The sequence below is a fragment of the Myripristis murdjan genome, chromosome 5 (genome assembly GCF_902150065.1).
Source record: "Myripristis murdjan chromosome 5, fMyrMur1.1, whole genome shotgun sequence".
Lineage (NCBI taxonomy): Eukaryota > Metazoa > Chordata > Actinopteri > Holocentriformes > Holocentridae > Myripristis > Myripristis murdjan.
Genome location: NC_043984.1, coordinates 32618783 through 32634220, shown reverse-complemented (window position 1 = coordinate 32634220; position 15438 = coordinate 32618783). Strand labels below are relative to the sequence as shown.

General features: G+C 44.3%; 1 protein-coding gene across 2 annotated transcripts in view; it reads left to right on the top strand.

The window, feature by feature from the left end:
- setd5 (SET domain containing 5) overlaps window positions 1-14376 on the top strand; it is a 34639-nt gene extending 20263 nt beyond the window's left edge. For both annotated transcript variants that reach the window (XM_030051155.1, XM_030051154.1), the window contains exons 9-24: window positions 297-445; window positions 606-723; window positions 900-1009; window positions 1491-1755; window positions 2194-2277; window positions 2452-2616; window positions 2726-3115; window positions 3805-4065; window positions 4551-4668; window positions 5385-5614; window positions 6544-6600; window positions 6782-7267; window positions 9862-10163; window positions 11060-11178; window positions 11510-11598; window positions 11884-14376. In XM_030051155.1, the coding sequence (XP_029907015.1) occupies window positions 297-445; window positions 606-723; window positions 900-1009; window positions 1491-1755; window positions 2194-2277; window positions 2452-2616; window positions 2726-3115; window positions 3805-4065; window positions 4551-4668; window positions 5385-5614; window positions 6544-6600; window positions 6782-7267; window positions 9862-10163; window positions 11060-11178; window positions 11510-11598; window positions 11884-12465 (3525 nt within the window). In that variant the 3' untranslated portion in view covers window positions 12466-14376. The remainder of the gene's footprint in view (window positions 1-296; window positions 446-605; window positions 724-899; window positions 1010-1490; window positions 1756-2193; window positions 2278-2451; window positions 2617-2725; window positions 3116-3804; window positions 4066-4550; window positions 4669-5384; window positions 5615-6543; window positions 6601-6781; window positions 7268-9861; window positions 10164-11059; window positions 11179-11509; window positions 11599-11883) is intronic.
- Window positions 14377-15438: the final 1062 nt, after the last annotated feature.

Sequence of the window (15438 nt, the reverse complement as noted above, 5' to 3'; positions counted from 1 at the left end):
TGGAAAGCTCCCATTTTGGAAGAGGATGCTGCACTGGGCTGAGCACAGTGCCTTCTAAAGTTGAGAAAAGCTCAGGACATCAATCACTTTTTTTTGTTTTTAGCTGAACAATTACAGGAAGAAGAGTGAAGGTTTGATGCTACATAGCTGACAGTATTGGACAACAACCAGACTGAAATACTCAAAAAGTAGTGGCTACATCAGTTGGTAGAAGTTCTTACTCTTTCTGATATTACCTCCATTCTTGCAGTTGAAGGCTTATAATTTGTGTTTGTGTTTTGTTTGTTTTTTTCCAGCTCCAACTAGGCCGGGTAACACGAGTGCAGAAACACAGGAAGATCCTGCGAGCAGCCAAAAACCTGGAGCCAGACACCCTAATCATTGAGTACCGGGGCAAAGTCATGCTCAAACAGCAGTTTGAGGTCAACGGGCACTTCTTCAAAAAGTAAGGATCCTCAATATATGAGCTACAAAATATCTGTCTGGTTACAAGTACAAGAATTTTCTCCTGTTTGTCACATGAGGTTTTGGATTTCCAAAGAGGACTTACTTGAAGTAGATTTTAATTCCCGCCTTAAATGCCATTTTGCATTATATTTTTCCAGACCCTACCCTTTTGTGTTGTTCTACTCCAAGTTTAATGAGGTAGAGATGTGTGTGGATGCTCGGACCTTTGGAAACGATGCACGATTCATCAGGAGGTCCTGTACGCCCAACGCTGAGGTCAGACATTTAAGGGTTTTACATTTGACTGCAGCAGTACCAGTTCTCTGAGACACTAGCATCCTTTTGTTTCCACTTAGCCGCTGGAGTTGTTTCAGGCTGCTTTGTTGCCAGCTTTGCTTTCAGGATAGTGTTATGAATTAAGAGATTACTCAGCCATCTGTCCTGTTCCCCAGGTCCGGCATATGATTGCCGAGGGCATGATCCACCTGTGTATCTACGCTGTCAGACAAATCACCAAGGACGCTGAGGTCACCATTGGATTTGACTACGAGTTCAATAGTTGGTCAGTAATGTCAGATTTTAATTGCCATTATTTTAGTTGTAGGTGACTGCAGTCAAATTAGTTGTCACTATTCTACATTGCCTATGCCAGTTTATACCGATCATACTGTTGTGTCTCTGAAATCCACTGAATGGAAAACTATAACCCCTATATAAACTAACTCACTTGGGCTAATAGCAGCAGATGCCAAACTGCCTTGGTGTTGTTGTGAGTTGATGGTCTACTGGTCTGTGCATGTTGAAATCATAGTTGCACAACCATGTTTCTATAACATAATCTCAGTATGAAAAATTAAAATGGTTTCAAATTACAAATACTTGTAAGAATCTCCCTGGAAAAAAACAAAACTTTGGTCATCTCTCGATTTCCCTTTTCAGTGAGCATTGTCTTGTTTGCCTTGTTGCTGCAACAGAACTGGCTCTGCATTTTGGCATTTCCCCTCTGTAATCATCATTTCTCCTCTCTTGTAACAAACCACCAGCAACTACAAAGTGGACTGTGCCTGCCATAAGGGCAACCAGAACTGCCCGGTGCAGAAGCACAACCTGAGCCCCAGGGAGAGCTTGTTGTGCCCCCCCTCCCTGCCAGCTCCCTCCTCTCTGGTGGGGGCTGAGACTCGGCGGAGGAAGGCCCGGAGGAGAGAGCTGGAGGACTGCATGGCCACCGGGGGCACCTCCGATGACAGCAACCAGCCACTCGACCAGCATCCAGAGGCCCGAGAGCTGCAGGGGACCAGTGACACAGAGGTGTGTCTTTTTAATTTGTGTACTTTGTGTTCTAAAATGACAGCCTGCGTAGGTGTCTCTGCATGTTTTTTTATTTGTTATGGTATGTGGTTTTGGGGACATAGTGAACTGTGAACACCATGTGTTTTGTTTGTTTGTGTGGCATGCCACATAGGATGTGTGGCTGATGTGACATTTTTACATGTGGTCTCAGATTGTTTTCCATGTTGCCAAGAATAAAATTCTGGGGCAGATCCTGGATTTTTTTAAACGGTTTTGGCATGAAAAAGGTCAATTTTAAAGATATTGAACATCAGCACAATATAATAGTTGGCAGTGTTAAACTTACAACAGCAGTTTTTGGTATTGGGCTTTAAAAACCCTTTTCAGTTGAACTCTAGTTATTTTCCATGCTTGGTGAGACTCTTTGTCATTTTGTCATCTATCTGTGCTGCAAAGGAGGGAGTCCTGGATGAGGTGAAGCTGGAAGAAGGAGAGGAGGGAGAGGTGGACGAGAATGGTGTCATCCTCTCTGGCAAGAGAGTATGTTATCCATTTTAACTATGAGTCCAAAAAAAACTTTTGTTAGCTATGCATGCTTAGTATGGTGGTAGTTTTCAGTTGAAGCCATGTTATCAGTGAATCTGAAGTCGGATTTCGGCTTGCAAAATTTGTCGATTTATCTTTCATCAACTCCTCCTCCCTATTTGTGTCTAGGCATTTGACAGTCTGGACAAGCGGAGGAGGAGACTGGGAGGAGAAGATATAAAGGAGGAGGGTGTGGAGCCAGAGGATGGGGCTGGAAACCCCTCTGGGGGAAACCCCTCCACGGCCCACAACACTGGGGTGGGGGTCAGTACCCGACGTACCACCTATGTCACGGTCAGTTGGAGAATTTTATCCGCAGTGTTTTTTTTTTCTTTTAAATGTTATCCCCTGTTTTGGCAAGACTTTCATATATTTTTCCCATTTTTATCACATTCCCCTGCAGGAACCAGCAGCAGTAGAGGCTGAAAAGGGCCCATCCCCCCTGTCGACTAACCTGACTGCCCCAGCCGTTCCCCCTAAACCTCCCCCAGCTCGCTCCACGAAGCCCCGGCCCAAGAGCCGCATCTCTCGTTACCGCTCCAGCTCATCGCAGCGTGCCCGGCGGCAGCGGCAGGCCCTTGCCCAGCAGGCAGCAGCTGCAGCGGCGGCAGCGGCAGCAGCGGCAGCAGCAGAGCAGGGTGCTGCCCTGATAGAGGAAGGACCCCAGGGTCTACCTGGTGCTGAAGTAGGCCTGGGGGAAAGCAGCCTGGGGTCCAGTCAGCTCCCTGATGCAGATGGTCAAGGCCCAGCCTGCCTAAACAGAAGCAACGTGCGCTATCCCAAGACTAAGAAGGTTTGTGGATACTGATCTTTGTACAGATAAATGTGAGGGTATTTTTTTATGCAGTGGTGGCCAAATCCAACCATGCTCTTTGACATATTTTTCTGGTCTCAAGCGGTTGGTTATGAACTTGCACACAATCAAGAATTTTTAAATTGCATTTTTGCCAGTGATGTGACATGAAGGCTAGTTAATTATTGAGAAACACCAGATTTTTCAGAGATGGTATTTCTCTGCTTATTTCCTTATCATTCCTTTGGCAGGTAGAGACTCTAGCTGTCTTTTACCTGAAGACATCTGTAGTTGTCATCTTGGCTAATTAAAGCCAATAGCCCAGTGCAATCTCTTTTTTTTTAGAGCTCAAAAAATATTGATGTTGGCTTATAAAAGGGATTTGGGTGCATCCTGGCAGTTCCTGCAGCAATTCCTCACACCGTGAAAACAAATACATGCTTAAAATCGAACCTGGCATCAACTGGATAAAAGATTGGGGTTTGTTTAAGCCTTCTGCATTGCAAAAATGTAGACACTATCATGGTTTATGTGCACAGGAAAACTGGTTATTAACTGGTTATTAACCTGTAAAAACTTGATGTCGTTGCCATGTTTGAGTCAGATTTGTCTCTTCGTGTATTTAGTTATGATTACCTGTATTCAACTTAAACACCATATTAACCCTTCATGGCTCTGCTTGGTCCCAGTACCTGGTGACAGAGTGGCTGAATGATAAGGTCCCTGGAGGGGAGAAGGTCCAGCAGGAGGTGCCAGTGGAGCGCCCCCTGCGGATCACCACCGACCCCACGGTGCTGGCCACCACCCTCAACATGCTGCCGGGCCTGTCCCACTCCTCGCTTATCTGCACCACACCCAAACACTACGTCCGTTTCGGCTCGCCCTTCAACCCCGAGAGACGGCGGCCCCGCCCGCTCCAGATGGATGGCACCTACGGCTGCTACAAGAAGGTCAGTAATGGAGCAAAGCACTGTTGGAGGACAGGGTGCCATGGATTATATAGTCACCTATAAAAACTAGATTGGTGATACTGCTAATACTAGACTTTTAAAAGTCGCAGTTGTACAGTTAAGTATAGCATTTTTAATCTTGAATTCAGTTTTTATTTTTGATGCACTGTTGTTTTTGGTGGGAAATCAGTCAGGTCAGACCTACATTTTGATAAAGTGGGTTCCATTTTTGCATTTATTTCACTAGGCATTATAAAAAGTCATCAGTTTAAATTGAGGCTTTTTTTTTATTTTTATTTTTTTACATATTTGTTTCCATTGGTCCTAAAATTGTTGCAGTTTTTGGCTGCATTGTTTTTCTTTTTCTTTTTTTCTTGTTTTTAGTTTCTTGATGAGAAATCAGTTCAGTCTTTTTTTTTTCTTTTTTCTTTTTTCTTTCTAACCACACATTAATGTTGTTATTGCTGCTTTGTCCTGACACACAGAGGTGGATCAAGCAAGCGGAGGATGAGAGTTGTTCGGCTAGCATGGAGGATGGCACGGAGTCCACCTCGTCCCAGCAGAGTACCAGCAGCAGATCCACTCCCAACCCCCTGTCCAACGGTACGAAACCACCTAGACCACTCACTCACTGCTACACACACTCTGTCTTGGTCCTCTCTATACTGCTGGAGCTGGTCAGAAGCTAATTTTGTCCCTGGAATTTACTTTAGTTAATTGCATTTGTGTCATTAAGATTAAATTAAACTTTAATGATCCCCGCGGGGAAGTCGGGTTGGTGCAGCAGCAAATTATGTCGGATACAGCAACGAAAAATAGGATGTAGATACGAGTCAAGCAAATGTGTGGTATTAGACATTATGCAGCCAACAAAGGCCATGTAAAAAGCATTAAGTAGGATTACATGATTAGAAACTACGAAAAATGTATTAATTACAGTGTGAATTCTAGGTGTGCAGAGTACCACCAGCTGTGCATGCTAAGACAAATATGAAAATAATGAAAAATATGTTTTTATGAAAATATACAAATCACGTTCAGGAATATAAAAGAATACCATGTATATTTAATTAAGAGAAGCACATCAAAATGTCCACAAAATAAAACAATGGAAAAACCTGCATAAATGATATTTGTACATTTTCACCCATACACGAAAAGGCATTGTGTATTTTGCTCACATTTGAATCTATACCTGTATTTATATATTTTACCAATATTATACGTATATCTTTTCGATTGTTTTGTTTGGCATCATTTTATATTCATTTGTCACAAACAATAACGTCTTTCCTTGTGCCCATTTTTCTGTATCACAGAGCAAAACGCGCCCTTCAAGAAGCGCCGGTCCAAGTACACGCTGGAAACGATGCCGGCACCCTCGGACCACCTGCTGCGGCCGCTGTCGCCCATCACTCCGCCGCTCCCCGAGGACCCCCTCCACCCGCTGCTCAACGCCCCCTGTACCTCGCTGCTGCCCAATGGCCTGGCGTACTCCCCCATGCCCTCGCTGCCCACCAGCCGCTGCAACACACCGCTGCAATTTGAGGTAAACGCACAACTTATTGTACTGCTCACTGTGGCACACACACAGACACACAGATAATCTACACACATTTAATTTTCTCCCACATGCTTGTAGTTTACTTTTCCTTGTGTTCCTCTTGTGAAGTCCATTCAGATAATAATGGACTTAGTTTCTGTGTGTGTGTGTGTGTGTGTGTGTGTGTGTTCAAGTACACTAGATTTTAGCTGAATTAATTAGGATAAGTGGCTAGGAAAATGATTGAATGATTGAATACATGAACGTTTTTTCTCATGAACTTGGCATCTTTGTCCAGGCACAAAAGCCTGTTACTCCTTTTTGTGTAATTTTCTTTTCAACATTTGGCTGTTGTTAAGCCCTTCTAGACAATAACTGTGATTAAGGGCTTTAAAAATGAACTCGACTTAAAGTTGCACCTTGCAACAATGTTTATGAAGTCAGCCAGTCTGTGATATTTTATAACTAAGCAAACCAGAGAGAAGATAAATACGTAACATTGAGTCCAGCTTCACCTGGAGGGAGAGCTTGCTCAGCACTGTTAAGGAGACCGTGTTCAGTTTTACTGCTAAGTTTTGCTTTGTTACTTCCTGTGTGGAGAAAATTTTGACACGTATGGCCATTATATAGTGTCATTTTGAAGAGGCTTTAAAAGTACCCAAATGATGAAAATTATTATTTTTAATTGTATATCTGAACATGAAAAAGACACTGCATCTATCGGGTGAAATTTCCTGTGTTTTTTCATCATGCAGCCCTATCAGCAGCATTAAAACTGACTGAATGCAAGGTTTGAATCCTTGTGCAGTGCATCACAGCGCCTTAAATGAACCAGATTTAATTTACGTGGGAAGGATGGCCAAATATAATCAGTTTTGGAGATATGCTGTGTGTTCGACACTGACTTCTCTAACTGTGTTTCCTCTCACCTCCAGAACATATCATCCCCTGAGGCATCTCCTGTCCACCGGTCAGAGTCCATCTCTCCTGAGGTAGGCTTTCATCTTCCAGCGATAACAGCTAAAAGCTAATGAGCTCTAAAGTTAAAATAACACCACGGCTTAATGCATAAATTTCACAAAATCAACCACTTTATGCTGTTACATAACTTTATCTAATTCCTGTTTGTTTTTGTTCTCCCTGTGCTTCTGTCCTTTTCCACCCCACCTTCAGCCGTGTTTGCGGACAGACTTTGACGTTCCCCGGCCCCAGTTCCCGGACATTTCCCGCCCCTCCAGCTTAGAGAGCCCTGTGGCTGTCACCTCGGATGACTTCTCCCTAGCCGCAGGGCCTGCAGGCCACGAGTCCCAGGGCCCGGCTTCTGCAGGCATCGGCTCCCTCACCCCAGCGTCCTGCCCTTCCTCGGACCCAGCCCCCCAGAGCAGGGAGCAGGCCTTCAGGACAGAGTTCAACCTCATATACACCTGCTCGCCCCTCAACGCCAACTTGGGGAACCCGGCGGCCACCGATCGGCGCCTCTCACAATCAGAGGGCGGCTTCTCCCCAGCGGAGTCCTTCTACAGCTCTGTGAGCGGCCAGGGGCTGCTGGGGGAGGTGGGCCCCGGCTCCATGTCACCCTACAGCGAGCCTCATTACGGGGGAGGCTACCCTGACAGCGGCACGCCCCCTCACACCAGCAACCCACCGCAAAAGAAGAAGGCAAGTCCTCCAGCTCTTAGCGATGTTGTTGTGTCAATAGAATCGCACTACTGGATCGTAGGGTGTGTTGACTGACTTGATCGTGAGTAATAGTATGTCAGGTAAAGCTTCGGCAGTCTCATCTGTTCTCCACAGGCACGAATGACTCTGAGTGTGATATGTTGCAAATTCAAAAGCCAAACCTCATGACGTGCTCTTTCCCTTTGCTCTGTGTGCTTGCCCGTTTATTTTGTGTTAAATTTATCAATTGGTCCCGTGTGACAGTTGGTCAAAACCAAAAGGCATGTAAAGAAGACATATCTGACCAGTTTTTTTGAGTGTTTATCTGAAATGATTTCGACGCTGTAGCTTTGACCCTTCCTCCCCCCTTCCTCCCCCACCCCTCCTCTTCCTCACTCCCCCTTCCTCTTCCTCACTGCTCCTTGAAACTTTTTGCCAAGTCTCTCTTCCACTTTTCTTCCAAGGCAGAGGGCCAACCAGCATACCATTAGTCTGCTGACAGGGAAGCCAGATTACCAGGCTATAGCTGTAAGAAGTGAATACAAGCCAGTACAAAATATGGTGAATATTCTCCCTACAACTACATCTTTAGAAGTGTGCATGTAAATATTGTTTTTTGCATCTGCATACAACACCCACCCCACGCTCCTACAGCTCCGCCCCTTCCTCCCCCCTTCAAAACCTACATTAAACTATTCTATAGTTTTGAGCAGGATTTTTTTTTATTTATTATGCCATATTAATCAAATTCAGTCCACCTGCCATGAAGTCTGTCAAGGTTCATCCATTACCTCCAACGCGAGAGGCCGATGGTTCATGAATTCCCATGTGGGCTTTAAGATTGAAGCCCATTTGTCTTTGCTCCATCTCACTCATGGCTGCTTTGTATTTCTGTGTGTGGTCAATGGTCCATCCAGCCTTCACCTAGCACCTCGCCAAAGTGGTTCACAACAGAAAACCATGCAGTGTCACAAAGCACCTTAGGGAAGCCGTGGTGTTTGTACAAATTGCCACCGCTTACAGTTATTATAGTAATTGGTTCTCTAGTGGTATTTTGCCAGTTTAACAAATATGGAGTGTTCCTGAACTTGTAAGAGCAAGTGTTGAACATTTTGGATAGGTGATAAAACGGGTTTTCAAAGCTTAAGCCTATGGGCTTCTCCTCAGACAAAGCTCAGAAAAAGCTGTCCCTACCACACTTGGCTTATATCGTTTCCTGTATGTCTATAGGATTATGTAGCTGCTATTTGATCCAATAGATATTCAACAGTTCAGCTAAGCTGGCCTAATGTTGTTCGACATAACTTGAAACTGCATGCAAAGACATAAAAGGGCTGACTTCAGAGGCCTTAGTTTTTCTGATTAATTACCCAGAACTGTCTCTGAACCAACTGACAGATATTTAGACTATTCTGCTGTTCTGCTTTTAGTCATTAATCGTTTTTTAAATAAGTCCTGAACATCTTTTTCACCCTCTGTCTCAAAGCCTCCCCTGGAACTATTTGCACCCTCCTGGGGAGGCTGGCCTCCCACTTTGAAAACCTCCGTGTTTAACCAAGCTGTCATTTTTTAAATGCACTGTGTCCCAACATGCATACCTCTCAATGCTGGAAGGAATAAAGTAAAGGAATAAAGCCCTCGACCAAAAAGTCATGTTGGTCCCAAACTATACTCAAACCATGTCAGGGAAACCAGGCCAGACATTCAAAGAGAAATGTCTTAAGATTTAAAACATGGAGGTTCTTCTTGCCTTCAGGTCCGACCACCCCAGCAGGCACCCAGTAGATCATGTAGATACAAATGTCAGCCCTCATTACCCCAGTTCTCCTAATAATACAGCAGCCTTCTGCCCTAAACTTTGTCTTATTTCAGAGGTTCAGGTATCCATCCATGTCAGTATCTTGACTGTGTGGTTAGCCACCCTGCTCCTGCATCTTCTTCATAAATCCTGCTCTGTTCCCACAAGCTTCTTCTCTGTGCTGGGATGAGCTCGCTCTCATTCTCATTGTTTACAGTATGGGTGTGTATATTATATGTGTGTACTTGAGCATTCTGTGGAGGTTGACTTGGGTGTTATTGAGTGTGTGTGTGTGTGTGTGTGTGTGTGTGTGTGAGTGTGTTTCAGAGTGGTTGCATCATGGTGTCTTGAATTTTAAAGTTGCCTGCTAATCGGCCAAAGCTTAAAGTATCTTACTAACAATGCATAAAGAACAGAAAACAGTTTTATGCAACACATGGGCCTTTATTAGTGCTAAGTATGCTCATGGAACGCAAACCAAGGTTGCATATGATGTCATTTTCATGTCAGAAGGTCATTTCCATGGTATTTGAGGTGTGTTTTATTTATTGTTTTTCTTTCTGTCATGTTGGGTGGATGTAAATACATTTTCCAGGTGAGTCCTCTAATATTCGGTATGGTGCATGCAGTCTGTCTGCCCATCACGCGGTACAGTTTTAGTGAATGATGTGATGTGATGCATTGTAACCCGTGGTCCAGTATCGGTGTGAATGACATGACGATCAACAGCCTGCACGGTCAGTCCTCCAGCTCCAGACAGCTGACAGCGCCGCTCTCCCTCCCTCTGCCTCCTCAGGTGTCTTTGCTGGAGTATCGCAAGAGGAAGCAGGGCAGCAGCCGAGAGGCAGAGCCTAGCAGCGGCGGTGGCAGCAGTGGCGTCTCCTCCCTGGGTGCCACCCCCACCCGGCCTGGCTCCCACTACAGCCAGGAGTCCCATCATCCCCATTCCCACCATCAGCTGCAGCACCCGGCCTCCCCACACAGCTCCTTCTCCTCCCCGGCCCACACCGCCTCCTCCATCCCGCAGATCGAGGAGGTCAGCCCGCCAGACCACCAGGCCTCAGTGCAGTCCAGAGTCCAGGACAGCAACAGCCACTGGTGAGCGGCATCATACGATAAACACTGAAGATGTGCCACAAATCTCCAGGGCTCCCACTGATCCTACAATTCCAGGAATACACTTAGCAGAACTCCATGATATTCCAGGAGGGAAGGAGGGAAAAAAAACAGGAATGGATGAAATATTAGGTCATCAAAGCACTTCAGTGTGGAAAGTCATGGAAATGTCATTTAATTTTGCATCAGGACTGACAGTTTGAACCTTCAGCCTGCCAGAGACAGCATGTTGTAGTTAAGAAGATAGGCAGCCAGCTATATCAGGCTTACACCACTTAATGGGGGATTTTTTGAAACCCCTCATTGAGTTATAAAGAGTGCACTGCTGAAACAATTTGTTGACTAACTGATTAGTGGATTCTAGTATCATTAATTTCCATCATTTATCAAGTAAAAATCCCCAAAATTTGCTGAATCCAGCTTCACTAAGTTGACGAAGATCTTAAGATTGCCTTACTTTTCTCCAGATCATTATGAAATTTATACTTTGGGTTTTTTTGGCTGCTGGTCAGACTGAGGAAGCAATCTGAAGACATCACTTTGATCTCTTCCCATGAGCATTAGGCGTTATTTTTTACTCTTAATATAGATTACATGACTTAAGAATTAATTGATGAATTGGCCCTCCATGGCACGTGATTGACACCCTGAACAGAAAATTGATCAATTGCATCAGCGGAGGGCTGGCCAGCCTCCAGTCATGCTAACTTTGTTGTTCTCAGCCACAAAAGCTTGTTGCCAAAAGCCATGGCTGACAGAGTCCGTTACATCATCTGAAGGTCCTGTGTAGTCACGTTTTAAAAGCTCTCGTCTGGTCGCTTTGGTTTCTGTGAGTGTGGATTTGTTCTGTCTGGTTAATGATGTTTGTCTTCTTGCAGGATGGTTCCCACCAGCGTTGAGCGTCTAAGGGAAGGCCATGGTGTGCTGGAGCGTGTGCTGAGAGGAAGCATCAAGATGGAGCGCATTTTAAAGAGGACTGAAGCTGACAAGGAAACTGGTGAGCAGAGATTAGATTAACTTTAAGTGCCTGCTGTGGTCAAACAGGACTGATGCAGCAGCAGATAAGATGCATCAAAATTAAAAGATATAAATAAAAATCAAGCAAACAGAGGTGTTTTAATACTAATTGCCACTAATTAATAATGTTAATTAGTTGCAACACAACTCATTGTTGAATGCAAAGATATGAAGTATAACTTGAATGCAGTGTCTCCCAAATAACATGCAGAACATAAGTGGGAAAATTAATGGGGAATAAGAAATGCAAATGGCAAACAGGACCGCACAGTCAGTCTGTTTGAGCTGATCCTCCTTCCTGTGTTTTTCAGATGCAGATCGATATGAGATCCAGGCAGCGTCCATGTCCTCGCCCATGAAGAGCCCTCACAGATACAGCCCCTCTGTGTACTCACACCAGGTACGCTGCATCACCGGAGTCACGCAGCAGAAATCACACAGATATGTTAGGATGAAGGCTGAGAGTTTGGGGTTTGTAAATGACACAGGCCGATCCTCCACCTGGCATATTGTACGTCTTGATCATACATGATTTCTCTTTCTTCGCCTGTCACTTACTCCCACATTACTTATTATTATTATCATACTTATGTCTCGTTAACACAGTGTATATAGAGCGATGCTGATGCTGATGAAGACAGTGTCTCAGATCAGTGACTCTGTGTCTCTGTGTGTTTGCCCTCAGTCGTCAGAAAGCCACCGGCAGACAGACAGCCCATCCTTCCTCCAGCAGACCTCCAGCTCTCCATTCCGGGGTTCCTACAGTCCCTCCTCAGGCCAGAGTTTCTACCCCCGCCTCACCTCCTCCCACTCCGCCCTGTCCCAGGACCACGCCCCTTCTTCCTACCCCAGCCACGCCCCCACGCCCTCCTCTTCCTCCTCCACCTCCTCCTCCTCGTCCTCGTCAGACTCCAGGCCACCAGGCGGCTCTCTACACCAGCAGAGTGGCAACATGGACGGAGGCCACGGCTACTTAAAAGCTAGCCTTTTAAACAGCAGCGGCTTGGTGGGGTCTCCCGCCCCAGGATCCAGGGCCCACGGGCAGACTAAAATAGACTCTGGCGCCCAGGCCTCCAGACTGAGCCAGCAGCAGGCGTCCCGCAGCCTGAAGTCGGGCAGCCCGGGCCAGGCGGCGCTGCAGGCGGGGCCCAGGCTGCTGCCGGCCTCCGGGCCCACACATTACCCACCGAGAGGGACGAGTCTCAGCCAGTTCCAACACCCCCCCCTCCAGGGATCGGGACTAAGGACACAGTCAGGAAGCTTTTAGGACCTTGTTCAAGTGTGTATGTGTGTGTGTGTGTATGCGCGAGAGACTGAGTGTGAGAGTGAGTGTGTGTGTGTGTATGAAGCTGCGTACCTCCTCAAACCCCTCAACCTGTGGTGAAATGGGGCTCAGGGAGTTCGGGGAGGGGAAATGTACAGACCTAAGAGGAGCAAGGACTTCTTGTATGGATTTCTCCTTTTTCTTATTTTCTGTCTTTTCTTTCTTTATTTTCGGAAAAACAGATTACTGCATTCTGCGCAAAGCTAATCACTGACTTTTGGACATCATTGAGGAAATCAGTGGAAAGAAAAAAAAAGCGATTTGGGAAATAAAATAAAAGAGACACATTCTGAAACAATAAGAAATCATTATGTAACTTGAAATTGCCCCCTCCCCCCCAGTGTTTTTCCTGATGTGTCGGACTGTGCAAACAGGCTATGTAACGGTGGAAAGTAAAAACTTTAACACAAATATCTGTACAAAGTTATAAAAAAAAAAAAAAGTGTACCTGTCGTCTTGGTACCCAGGTTGGATAAATGCTGAGATGCAGATGTTTTATTTTTATTTTTAATTTTTAATCTTTTTTTTTTTGTTTTGTTTTTGTTTTTGTTTTTTCATCATGGTTACTTTTTGATTTGGCGAGCAGCCGAGTCTGTCCTGCAGTAAGTAAGTAAGTAAAGTGTTTCATTTGGAAAGGGGAAACGATGCAAGCAGAGCTGACGTGTCGGTCATCCGTTACAAAGAGGGGAGGGCAGGAGCTCCCTGGTTAGGATCATTCCATACAACTACCAGCTTTTGTGTCTCACAGCAAACATGAAAACACAAAAAACATAGCCTGTTCATTCATTTATTTTTTCCCCCTCCTTCCTCTTTTCTGTTCTTTCATCCCCACTTGACTGTTTTGATTTCACTTTTAGTACTACTTCACTGTAGATTTACAATATTGTACTTGAGACATACAGGTCTTATGATTCATGGTGCTGCAGTCTTTGTTTTTCCAATAAATTTGAAATCCAGTTATGTTCCCCCACATGAACGGCTTGTATTCATCTTGTCGTTACATCATTATGAATCCGTTTTATTTTCCTCCAAATTGCGATTAAAAAAATAAATAAATAAAACACACACACACATGCAAACAGATGTTTTTATGGTGTTGGAATGCAGGAGCAACATGAGAAGATAATAATCTGACGTTATTTCTTCACTCCATTGTTGGGTTTGTCTCATTTTTCTTTATTTTTTTTAAAATCCTGTATGGATTTTTTTCTGTTTGTTTTGTTTTGTTTTGTTTTGTTTTTTTGGAAAATTTCTAAATATCTATACATATATATTTTTGTTTCCTGACCAATCCCTGCATTCCGTTATGCCACCTAAGAAAAAAAGGGGATCGAGGACTCTGGGATGGTTTATAAAACCTTGATTTTGAAAAAACATAAGCTGCTGTGTTCTCATTATTTTTCACGTGAGAGCTGCCTCAGAAAGTTTCCCTTTCCTCAGAATGCTGTAATCCTTTTTTTTGTTTTTTGTTTTGTTTTTTTTTTTTTTATAAACTAAGATCCTCCCCAACTGAATTGTAAGGAAAACGAGACGACAGAAGTGAAGTTACTGAGCCGTGCACCCTGAGCTTCAGCGGGATCTTGAACCAACGCGAGGCCGACGCCGCCTTCCTCCCCCTTCAGACATTTTTTTGTGGTTGGTTTGGGACCGGATGTTGTGTCAGGCCCGGGAGACAAACGCTGGATTTTATGTAGAAAACAAAACGTGGAGGGACTGCTCATCTGACTGGACACCTGACCTTCCTCTCTCTCTCTCACACACACACACACACACACACACACACACATCATCATCCACCAACAGACAGGAGGGTACTCACATGTTCCATGAATGTTTGACAGACAGAAGACTTCAGAAGAAGAAAAAAAAAAACAAACAGTTGTGACCCAAACTTTAACCAGCACCTTAAAATGAGAGAAATACAACCTAAACGACACAGTACAATATGTATGAATATGTGTACTTGTATAGAAAGAAATGTGTTATAGAGACTTGTACGGAGAAAAATATAGTACACTAAATTTTACCGCATGATATTTGTTTTAGGGTCCGAGCGGCCAACTTTGTCAGGTGGTTGGAAGCCAATCATTGGGTCTGTTCCTCCAGAAACCAGACGCTGCATTTTTGGTTTTTCTTTTTTTTTTTTTTCTTTTTTTTTTGTTGGTTTTATTTTTTACACAGAGCATAATAGTAACTATTTTGATTTTTTTTTTTTTTTTTTTTTTTTTTTTGGTTTTGTTTTTTTCTCCCCCCCTCCAGAAGATTTAAGAAGCAAAAGAGATGTAATGCATTTTGATAATAAAATAATCATGATGGTAATGTATTTTGAAAACTGCCATTGTTATGTTTCATTTGAGAGTGACATTCCTGCTTTTTTTTGCACATTTTTTTTTGCCACAGACGGGGTAATGACACTTTTTTTTAAAAAAGAAAATATGAAACAAGACTTATTGTTTGTGAGATATATATAAAAAAAAACTGCTGAGTGAAAGCATGCGTTTCAGTGCAGGTGTGGATATCTGACAGCTTGATTTATCTCCCACGGTGCATCTGAAGAGCCTTGTGAGTGGACACCGTGTCTGCCAGGTACATAAATCAAACGTCTCCTGAGGTTTTACTGCTCAGGTCTGCCTGACTGATGGTGTCGAGGTCGGCCTGTCTGAGAGCCGCCAGCCTGCAGCAGCGGCTCTTCTGTCGCCCGGCAGGACGGATCTGCAGCCGGACGCCTCACACAACGCTGACACCTGTACGACGGCACATCAGGGCCACTGCAGGGAGGAAAAAAGTTGAGGAAAAAACTCAGAATTGTCAAGATTAATTTACGAGAAAAAAACTCAGATATTCTTTGAGAACTAAAGCGGTGCATTTACAAGAAAAAACTTGCAAATTTTGAGATTATAGTCAAATTTGGGAGGA